The sequence below is a fragment of the Gekko japonicus genome, unplaced genomic scaffold, assembly GCF_001447785.1.
Source record: "Gekko japonicus isolate JY-2015 unplaced genomic scaffold, Gekko_japonicus_V1.1 scaffold852, whole genome shotgun sequence".
In the NCBI taxonomy this organism is placed as follows: Eukaryota; Metazoa; Chordata; class Lepidosauria; order Squamata; family Gekkonidae; genus Gekko; species Gekko japonicus.
Window position 1 is genome coordinate 689,391 of NW_015159739.1, and position 11,846 is coordinate 701,236.

At 41.6% G+C, this 11,846-nt stretch overlaps 1 protein-coding gene across 1 annotated transcript in view; it reads left to right on the forward strand.

Annotated features, from left to right (window-relative positions):
* The window catches only part of PPP4R2 (protein phosphatase 4 regulatory subunit 2), a 52,747-nt gene extending 42,379 nt beyond the window's left edge, over positions 1–10,368 (forward strand). The window contains exons 8-9 of the mRNA XM_015429494.1: positions 4,842–5,119; positions 8,226–10,368. Coding sequence (XP_015284980.1) covers positions 4,842–5,119; positions 8,226–8,539 — 592 coding nt within the window. The 3' untranslated portion in view covers positions 8,540–10,368. The remainder of the gene's footprint in view (positions 1–4,841; positions 5,120–8,225) is intronic.
* Positions 10,369–11,846: the final 1,478 nt, after the last annotated feature.

The window sequence follows — 11,846 nt, forward strand, 5'->3', positions numbered from 1 at the left end:
TTCGAGCGGTGGACATACTGCTTTCCCTGCCAGTCTTACTGTAAGAAGTTTTCAGGTCTCTGAGCAAACAGGAAATAGCTTTCTGGGCTGCAGCAGCTGTAAACGGGGGCTCATCCTAAAAGGGAGGTTCCTGGAAATTGGGACTCCAATCAACAGGTGGCTTTCTTGTCACAGATAGGATATTACCTACAGATCTTCATCGTGGTCTCTGTGCATCTCACCTGGGGATAAGGCGCCCGTGCCGGCTCTGACTGGTAAACTTACAAGCTCAGCAGAAGGATTTTCACACCCTTCCCCTGTGTCATGAGTGGGAACTCCCACCACACATGCTCACAGGGGCAAGGAGCAGACATCCTGCCAGTTATCTTCTGACCACCGCACTGATTGGACGATATTCTTGCTTTGGTTGGTGAACTTACCTTTAACCTCCATTACAACTGGACCTCAGGTTTTGTGTAGCCTTTTTCGTGTTCTTCATCTTTGCCTTTTTCATTTGAGAAAAAAAAAGAGACTTTATTTTTGGACTTTCTCTTTAACACCCCTTCCCTTTCTCCCGTCCCTCAACAATGGAAAAGCTGTGGGGATTTTTCAGGAGGTGCACCCAGTGTGAGAGGAAGCTTGCCCTTCCAGATGGCCACTCCTTGTGCCTACTTAGCCTCAGAGAAACCCCTCAGCTAGACTCCTGCACCCACTGTGCAAAACTTTCTAAACAAACTCAAAAAAACTGAGCAGCAAAACTTTGGGCGGCACTCTTGGAATCCGTCTTGACTCCCACTAAAATGGCATCAACAACCTCCATCCAAGTGGAGAAGGCTGAGTTGGCAACCATGTCAACGGCACACCCTACACTCAGGCCCGGCCTCACAGACCTTGACTGATACCAGGCTTTTAACACTGAAAAAGTCCGAATTGACATCGAAGCATAAAAAGGGCCCTACTGTTCTCTCAATAGAACAAAAGCGGACTATAAAGACCCTCAACTTTTCATTTCATATGCCGTGCACAGAAGAGGCCATAAAATATCAGCCCCAAAGATTGTCCAAATGGATTGTCAGGTTGATCAGGTCGTGCTGCCTCTTAGCCAAGCATCCGTTACCTGGACTCATAAAGAACAACACTCCACAAGGGGGCCAGCCACATCCACTGCCTTTCCTCAGGGGCATTCCCCTAAAAGACATCTGTAAAGTGGCCACAGGGATGATGCCTAATACCTTTGTGAATCGCCGTGCCCTAGACTGCAACGAAAATAAACAGGTTGCTTACAGGATGGATTTGTAATTGTACCCACAATTATGAGTGCTACAAAATGAGAGCCAGTGTGGACTTCTGGTTGACATGTGTCTGCCTACAGTTGCAGAGGTACTGTGGGCATTAGAGTCTTCCCACCAATAATTGAACACTGAAATGGACTGCTTTATATAAAACCCTGACTAAATATTTTGTTTAATTTTTTGTTAAAAACATATCCCACTTTTCCTTGAGGTTCAAGTCAGTTTACAATAATAATTAAAAACATCCCCAACTAAAACCAAAAATAAAATAATAATCCCAAATCTCCCCCCCCCCCCCCCCAGTAGATACCTGCCATCAGGATTAGGGAGAGCTGGTGCAGAGGAGATAACTGTGAGTGCTACCTTGAGCTCCTTTGAGGAGAAAAATCATAGAAGAAATGTGTAAAGTATCTGTGGTTTATATAATTTGTGTGGCCCTCACCTCACTCCATTTTTTTAATCCAGTTTCTTTATGTAATTTAAGATCTGTAATCCCTTTTCCTTTTATGGTTTTTTGGGTCTCTTGAACCAGAGGTGCAGTCTGTTTTCCTACATTCCTTAATACCAACAAATTATGTTGCCACCTGGATCATTCTGGATTCCTGCTCATTTAACACCCTTGTTTTATGAAGGGGGTTACCCCTGAAACCGTTAATCTTAGGTCAACAGCTGCTGAGGACACAGTATTCATAAAAATAAAATGAATTTTATTTTAAGAATCTCATAGACTATATAAGAATCTCATAGACTATATAATTTGTGTGGCCCTCACCTCACTCAATTTTTTAAATCCAGTTTCTTTATGTAATTTAAGATCTGTAATCCCTTTCCCTCTTATGGTTTTTTGGGTCGTGCCAGTAAAATGATGTTTGGGAATTGGCATTCAATTATCTGTTTTGGTGCTGTATACCAAATCACCCCTGCATGTTGGTGGGAAGGTACAGGCTGGCTCCCTAAATGATCTTATGCCTGCTGCTGCAAGTAAGCACTTGCTAAATTGTTTTCCTGCATTCATTTAGTGACAAGTTCCATCCCTACTTGTTAAGAATGCCATGTGCCCAGGAGTGGCTTGTAAAATACAGAAAATTACTGACTTGGTTCAGACATAATGCAAAACCATGTTTTATTTAAACTATGGCTAGTTTGGGAAACCAGGATTCAGCTGACAGACAATCACTCAGATACTGGTTTTTTTCTACAAAAACTGTTTTTGTTTATTGCCTGGAAGGGTTTTGCCAGAGAACAAACCAAGATTAAGTTAGATTGACTGCATTCAGAGATCACACGAAACCATAGTTTGATGAAACCATAGGCACCTGACAACCAACTCAAGATCCTTGGATGTAGAGCTGACTGCTTAAATTGGTTGTGCACCAGAAAACTTTCTGCAGCATTATAGCTGAAAAAAGCTGACCTCTGTGTCCACCCAATTCGCCTGCTAGGCAGAGCCCAGCAGCACCATCAATCCCTCCTCTCGCAAAAAATAAAATAAAAATGTGGCTTGATCAAAGGTCATTTCGGGGGGGATCGTGGGGGAACACAGTTCCCCCGGGGAAGGTGCAGGGGGCGAGGCACATGACGAAGCCCCGCCCCCTGCTTCCGGCCGCCCCGCTTCCAGCCCTCATTCAGCCAGGAGGAGGCAGGAGAAGAGGGAGGGTAAGTTGCTTCCTCCCCGCCTCTCCCCACCCCTGCCTGCCTGGGGCCAGGGAGGGCCTTGGCGGGGCTTCCTCGCACTCCCGCTGGCCTTGCAGGTCCACCGCCGGGCCCCTGATGTCAGGGGGTGTGGTATATGCTAATGAGTTATGCTAATGAGTTCCCCTAGCTCTTTTTCTACGAAATGACCCCTGGGCTTGATACATTACGTACTGTGGCTGGCCATGGCTGGTGTTACATGCTGTAAACTCGGTGGTGCAAGGGCACTGCTATACATAATAGAGTTATTCAGTTGCTTCTCTCAGCCTCCAGCCCAATACTGGAAAAGTATACATCAGTTAAAGGAAGATTTATAAAAGACACCACAGTAAACCATAACCCTTCCTAACCTAATCTTATCAATATCATATTTTTCTAAACACCTCACTTTACAATCTCCTACCTATTGCCACATCCTTCCTATGATGACCTTCCTTTCCAAAACCACGTACCTGTTCTTTCTTCTCTCTTTGGCTATTCAGGTAGTCACACATTCAGTCACATCTTTTTGTCCAGTCAGTCAAAACACTTCACTTCCAACTCTCTTCTTTCCATCTGTCACTTAAATTAGCACCATTCCTCACACACACATTCTCCCTTCCCAGCCAGCCTTTTTGCCTGTTAAACCGCCTGTCAAGAACAGTGTACCCAATTCACATTTTAGGGCATTATTTACAGATTTTATATACATTACATCACAGTGTTACCTGAAGAATAAAAACATTTGGTTGGAATACGTTTCTGGCCCTTGCCTCTTTGGAGGAGAAATCAGCAGAAATCAGTCTCTTGCCTGAGCTCTTCTGTGAATGGTGCAAGACATTAAACAAGAAGAGAAAGGCATTTTTGCTGATTCTGTTTGCTGTATCCCACTTTATTCCCATGGGCCCCCTGATACACCAGGTAGCAATGCTTATATTTCATGTAAATGCTATGCAATCAATAAGATCAAAGCCAGTGTCATTTTCTGCTTCTAAAAGGCTAATTGCTATAAGTGTGTAGCTTGACGCAGAGACACAGCAGCAGAGCAAGACCTTTTTAGTATAAGCACCTAGCGAGCAAGAAAGAGGTAGCGTTAACAGGCCCAGACCAAGCATGTGTCTGGTGGATGGAATAAGGGGTAAGGTTGATGAGAATAGAACTGAGGTCTGGAACTTGGGCATGTTTTGAGAGACGGAAAGTGCCAAACTGCTTATAAGGAGAAACTATATGTCTGATTTTATGTTTGCTTGCAAAGAAATCCCGTAATAGGTTATAGAGGAAATGAAAGCTGCATTATAATAGGCATCTGCACATGTCTAAAATACTTGTTTACTGTACTGTATAAAGGATGTATGCTGAAGTCTGGACATTGGATTTCTGGGGTCTTTTGCTATCTGGAGGTCCCCGTTGTTTCAATAAAGCTCTGTGGGGTTTTTTGGCATCTCCCTGATGTGTCTTTAATTGGGTGTTGGCACACCAGGCAACAAGCCCATTTGGCTAACATTCCAACCCCCAGAAGCAGCTTTCAGTGGGTGCAGGGAACTTCAGAGAGAAGGGACCCTTGGAAACAGTGACATCCAGCAAGAAAACAGAATGGTGTTCTGTGATCTTTTCCCATTCATACTTAACTGAATCCAGCCTGTTGATAGCTGAGGACCATATTTCAGAGCCATGTCTTGATTAGTTACTGGTAAATTCACTCTTTTGATAGTAGACCCATAATTCAAACTTTGAAGACCTTATTTTTATTCTCCACATTGTACGGCAAATGTGGTTTCTTGATTGGTGATCAAAATATTAGTAGACGCATTTTGGTGTAATTCAGTCACATGCATAATCAAGGAAGAGCCTTTCAAAATAGACTTGTCAGCTGACACAATGCAAATTTTGTTCTTCCAGTGAATCACCAGCCTCTGAGCCTGAAAGTGTCCAAAGCAGCACTGTAAAAAATAAACACCCTGAAGAAGATCCTGTGGATGTTGAGGGACGTGAAGTAAAAAGACTTAAATTTGACAAGGAGGTAGAATCAGAAGAGACTTCCACTCAGAGTGGTTCGAGTGAAACTTGTTCAGCAATGGTAGAAGAGACTGAGACAACAACTTCTCCACTTCAGGATAAAGAAAAAGAAACTATTTGTGAGCGGCAGCATTGTAAAGAAGAAGAGGAGGAAGAGGAAGGTATGATGTTTCAATATCACTGTTGTTGTAGCGAAATAACAGTATTGCATATGAGCTCAGCACATGGTTGACTTCAGCTTTTAAAATTCCCCCTGTCGACGAAGTTCCATATGGCAGCCTCTGAATTGTACCAAATTAACAGAGAAAGAAGCTGAAGGGATTAGAAGAATTGGAAGTCTGTATTAATAATATTCCAGACACAGACTTCATGATTCAATGGTAGTGGGCTGCCAATGTCCATTCATACTGCATTTTGAATTCTGTGTTATCACAGAATTTAATACTTCCAGTATCCTGTTAGAAATTACAGGTGTCACAAATTCATGTGTGTACACACATTTGAAGGTTTGTTTGTATGCCACTGACCAAGTGAACCAGTTTTGTGAATAAGAGATTTTGCAGACATTAAAGGAGTTAACGTTTGCTTGAGGCCTGCCAGCTATTGCTGTTGATGTCCCCCCCCCTGCAGCCTTCAGACCAGCAAGAATGTAGGCTGACTCTTAGTCAACACTTGGCCCTTTATTAATAAACTCTTTCCTACTTTACCTCTTTTTCTCTGAGTTGGAGCAGAGTAGGCAGAGGTGAAAACCACCTTAGTTTGCAGATTTTGGAGTGTTATTAAAGAGCAGTACATTTTCAGTTATTTCAGTTTTGTCATAGGATGCTGATGGCCCTCCATTTGGATTTTCCTCCCAGGGCAACAAAATATATTGGGCCATCTGTGAGAGATTGGCTTATGTAGTTAAATGGTTCATTTGAAGCAGAGGGAATGGCAAGGAATGCCTATGCAGTTGGGAGAGGATTTTGGCCTTCTATGTACATACTGCTCAAACACTGCAAAATTCTGTGGTGCCTCTCTAACTGTATGGAGTTGATTTGCCAGAAGACTCAATATAACGAATTGAAGCTAATGCTGGTTGGGAAGGCAGAGATCTGGACGGAAATGGAGCTCCCCACTTTGGTGGCGTTCAGCTGATCCTTGCTGCCTCAATTTAAGAGCCGTGGGGTTATAGTGGATCCAGCATTACAGCTGGAGAAGCAAGTTAACACATCTGTGTAAAATGCTTTCTTCCAACTCAGCCTAGCCTGTAAGATGGCCCCTTACCTTGATACAGCTGATCCGACCACCTGTATCTGTGCCATGGTAACATCGTGGTTAGACTACTGTAATGCACTTTACATTGGTCTCCCCTCAAAATCAACACAGAGACTGCACTTGGGGCAAAATGCTATGAAAAGGAGCTAGACGGAGCATGCATATTAAGCCCATTCTGCAGTCACTCCATTGGTGGCCCATCAATTCAAGGTATTGACTATCAAATACAAAGCTCTTAATGGCCTTGGTCTGTCATATCTGCAGGGCTGCCTCTCCCCTTATGCACTACCATGATATTCTGCAGGTGCCAAATTGAAAATGGGTAAAATCAAGAACTGCCTATACATGTGTATTCTCTGTGGCCGCACCTTATAGAATGGCCTGCCTGCCTGAGGTCACAAAAGCTCTCCTGGCTTTCTGCAAACAATGCAAAACTGAATTATCCAACAGAGAATTTCTGCACAGGTAGTAAGGCTGGACTGTAACAGAATGGCTCAGAAAGATACTTGGATAAAAGGTTAGGGACTGTGGTGTGTACTACTATGTGTAGCCCACACAGCTTCTTCTTGTAAGTAGAATCCTGCCATGTAATTTCTGTATCATTTAGTGCATCATTTTAAAACTTAAGCTTCACTTCAGTTCTGTTTGAAGATTTCTTTTTTTTTTTTTAATAAAGATTTTATTAGCTCCCCTAAAAAGGGGAGGTATTTCGCTTAAAAGAAAAAAGGGAAAGGTAGACAGTGGGAGAAAGAGAAAGCTGAGTGATATATAAACTGGTAAATTAAACTGTTAGTAATGTCCAATTAATCTTCTTGGGCTTCTTCTGTGTGTTGTCAAACTTCTTTTCTTAGTCCGGTCTCATGTGATTCTCTGTTAGTATATTAGTAATGTTCCCTTGAGTTTCTGTTAATAAAAAAAAAAAAATCTCTTCTGGATAACCGCTTCTTTGCGCTTCTTTGCGTGTTGGGCACTTTTACAATCGCTGACGGGGAGGGGTTTCCTCTGTTGCCTTCTACTTCCGGCTTGTTAAATCCTCCTTCGGGTTGCTGTTAACACACTCAGTTCATGCATTATAAATCCTCTTCCTTTCATGCCTTGGAGGTCCCCAGCTTTGAGAATGGTATTAATTTAATTTTGCTTTTATTTCCGCTCCCAAACTCTCTATTGGGTCCTCCTCGAAACTGTTGACGTATATAAGCGCTTGCCAGGCACTCCTCGCTGTCACAGTTCAAACTTTTCCGTTTTACAAAACTCCCGTCGGATTCACAACCAAAAACAGTCCAAAACACTAAACAGCCGGCTCTCACACACAAGCAAACGCCCAGACGGAAGTCCCTCCCTTCCTCCGCTCGTTTTTGCCCAGCTCCGACATCTTTTCTTTTTTGTTTACTTTTAGAAAGTTCTTAAAGTGTGCTCCAGAGAGACAAAACTTTTTCTCGCTTTAATTCAAATACATCAAGGGAAAACACCGCTGTTCGCTCAGTCCATTCCCCCCCTCCTTTTCTTTTTCGCTTATGCAGTTAGAGGATTAACCTCCTCGCCTTTTTCGCTGGGTGGGGGGGGAGCGGTTTTAGATCTTTTTCTTTGCATTTTGACAACTCACAGTTAAGCCGATCTTTTCTTTTTCAACTTTTTCGGATGGTCGCTTTATCACTCGCTCCGCTCGTGCGGATTCCCTCCTCCACCGCGGGCGGGCGAGACGCCCCTCGGGAGCGACCCAAGGATGCGTCCGCCATTCGCGGGAGCCAGACCGGAAGCCCCAGTTCTGTTTGAGGATTTCTGAGTGGTTCCAGATTTCTGCAATCCAAATCCTGTGGCATGTTTTCTTGGATGTCCCATCCTGTTGATTGTATTGACTTACTCTGTGTAGTTTGCCTTGAGACACGGCCTCTTTAAATAATGTAAATGAAATAAAATAAATATTTTGTTTGTTGTATTGTGTAAGTATTTTGAGCTCTAGTGTTCATCTTGTTTTAAGATTCTGATACCGATGCAAATTTTTGATTTCAGAATCCCTCATGACATCAGGAGAAACCGTTCCAGAAAGAAAAGAACAAGACAAAGACAGTGCATCCTTAACTGTGAAAGAAGATATTTCTGAGGAGAATAATCAAATGGAGCAATCTGAGCAGACTCGAGCAGAGAAGGATTTGCCTTCTGAAGACAGTGAAAACAGTGGATCTGTCAGTAGCAGAGCTGACTGCAGTGAAACGGAAGATTTGGGATCGTATGCCAGTGAAACTCCTGAAACGGCATCAGAGACCCCAATGGAAAATAGCGACGAAGCCACAGAAGCTGCAGAAGAACCTATGGAACAAGACTAATAATTTAAATACACTTAGAGGCAGTATTTTCCATAAGGCTCTGGTTTTACACTGTATAAATAATTTTATGTAATAAAAGTGGACCTTTAGTTTTACAAGAGAAGCAGGCTGTAAATTGAACTTCTCAGTGAGATAAATCCTGAAGGAGCCGAACTTGTTAAGAACTGTGAAATGCTGGCTCCTTTGGGTCCTGCTTGCCGCTGAAATCTCGGTAAGGTCAAATCAGTGGTCTGTGTATAGTTTTTTTATTTAGAATGAAAGTTTTTAAACTGGAAGGTAATTATAATTTTGACAACTTTTTGGAAATTACCACATCTAGTTACACGTACACAGGAATATTTTTTGTCCTCTTATTCTTTCTTTTTTTTTTTTCCTTTTCCCCTGAACGCTATAGCAGTTATTTCATGTTTTGGTTACAGTTTGAACATTAACATGTGAATTATAGGGTTTCTCAAGGGTTTCCAGGTTTTCATCTTACTGTGTTGTGTGCTATTAAAAGCTACACATGATAAAATACTTGAAAACATGCTAATCTAAGGAACACCTATGCTTGTACCCCTATGCTTCCCCCCCCCCCCCCCCCCGGAAGCAACTGAACTCATTTCTCACAACACAGCTTTTCCACCTCTGAATAAACCAAATAAAATTTAGCCCACCTGATAGCCTGAACATCAAAATCTCTGTTGAAAGTACCAGGTTAAAACACATTCCAAAAGGTCTGTTCTTAACGAAATATTTCCGTATATTTCTGAGGTGCCTGAATGAACGATTATCATTTTGTTCCTGAGAAAATGTGTTAAGAACAGACTTCGAAACAATATTCTCAGCTTTTTCTAGGGGAATGTTTGGAAACCTGACAAGACACTCCCTCTGATAAAATGGGACAGTTAATAGCGTTTCTCAGATAATTATTTTAAAAGTAGGCAGAGAACACTGGCATGAAATGCCTCTGCGCTGCAAGACATTATCTTAGTTACAAACTTGAGCTGCAATGACTGACTAGCTGTTGTAGGGTGCATAGAGAACACCATAATTTGTACATGATTTTGGAAGTGAACTAAATATTTTTGAACATGCTACTTTGACAGCCAGTGTTAACACTTTCTTTTCCGAAACCAGCTCAAAGCACAACTACTGCTTTAAACTCTTCACATTATATTTTTCAGACATCCACATGTAAAGACATTCAAGATGCAACCTCCCAAGTTGCATTTACTGGCTGCCAAATTTATACCTGTTTCTTCAACTGTACCTTTTGATATTTAGAATTTTTAAATTTCTGTAAAGTAGATTTTTGTAGATTGTAAAGAGTGCTCACTGCCATTGTGAAACGGTATATAATTGTATAATTTGTGTGTAAAACTGAATGCTTGGGCTTTCGATACAGTATTCATATAAAGCAATAAATATTAATGTTATAAAATGTTTGAGTACATTTTAATCAGAATCCAAAAGGAAATCCCTTTTTATAGGTGAAAGCTGCATACCCTGAAGTACAAAAATAACCACCAAAATGCATGCTGACAATTCTTGTACTGCATGGTGTGCTTCATTTTGGAGAAAGGCAGGTTTTCAGTTTGTCTAGTATTCCAGAACAATTTGGTTTCGTTTGCATAATTTTTAGGGTGATTATTTATGGCTGCCTATCAGGTTCAGAGCATGCAAAGGAGGTGGTTGGGAAAACTGTACAGAGGCAGGAGGGATGGGTGTCTGTCAATAAACATTAAGGAAAACGAAAACCAAAACATTAGAAAAACGTTTCCAAAAGTGTAAGACTATAAAATATTTTGCCTTCTCTTTCCCCCTTCCCCTTCCCCCATTTGCTTTTTTTTTCAGGGATATTTTGCCAATGAGAACAAATTTTAAGTTTAGAAATTTCTGAAATTTTCTTTAGAATGTTTGTTTGTGAAAATATTGTTAATAAACCTATTCTTTAAGCATTTGTGAACTTTTGACATTTTTATTTTAGCAAAACCCACTTGTCACTTGACTTCTCCGATCACATGAACTGACAATGGATTCATGGAACGTAAATTTACTGATAGTAGCTATAGCTTAAAGAATAAACTTTTATGTCCTGTACAGCGGTGTCCTTCTAGACCTTGTCAAAATGGCTGTCTTAATTAAGTAACGTGCCTTTCTGTCTCTGGATGTTATAGTTGAGATGTGGCGTTCTCCAAGCACAGTTGAATGGTTGGTTCCATACGGCTTGCCAGCTTCAGGCAGCTTGAGACTTCATTCATTGTCTCTGCTCAGCCTCTAGTTTGAAATGTGCAGCATTTGTCTTTGGGATGATGACTGTAATAATGGAGTGTTGCTGCACAGGGGATTCCTGTTCTCTTTTGGCAGAGGGAAGCATTTGGCATGTGCCTCGGAGAATGGGCTGCCCCCTGCCACAAGTGAGGCTTTGAATTGTAGTTCCATTCAAACTGAGGGGACTCGCTTCAAATATATTTAGTATCTGGGGCATAAGTCATCTCCTACTTGCCATGTTTATTGCTGGCTATGTGGCGGTGTTTTATGTTTCTTAAAATAAATCTAATCATCGTGGGTACTCTGCAGCTTGGCTGCTTTCCAAAGTCAATTGCCCTCTAGTAAATACATGGACACAATGGTGCATTTTCTTTTGAGCCACATGCAGCCGTATAACCTGGCTGAAGGGTATAACTCTTCTGAAAGCGAAGGCAGTGGGTTAGATTCATTGGCTTTCACTGGCTTGCGCAGGAGAGTGGTAAGAAATATCATCTGCTTTTTACCCTCCTCACTGCAGGCCATTATTCTACGGCACTTTTATTTACCAAAGTCCAGACGGCAGAGGATTGGGGATCACAGAATATCTGCCCACATCAACAGATAGATCGTACGATCCAAAGCAGTAATTTCTGCAGAGTATCGGGATTATAAAACAATAATTACAAATCAAATGCAGTCTTTCTGGGACTGGATCAGTTGTCCACCATGTTTTTGATTACGATTTGGACCTCGTTTCTATTATTTTCTAAAACATACAGAATGATTCAGTCTCCTGTCAGTGTTCTAGTGATCAATGAGCAATTTCTGAAATAGAAAAGCAATCTGAATATACTTATAATCTAAATTCTGTTAAATTTTCAGTTTGAGCTGTTTTAATGATTCACCATTCCATAACTTGTGTTGAAGCTGATTTCTAACAATGAGCTAAGAGGTTTTAGCAGCAATCAGTAATACTGCACTAAAAGTATTCTTGAAACGAGTCTCTCCATTTCTAGTTAATTGAAAGTTGCCAGTGTGAGAAAATGGCCTTGCAAGTCCCTTTCCTGTTTGGGAG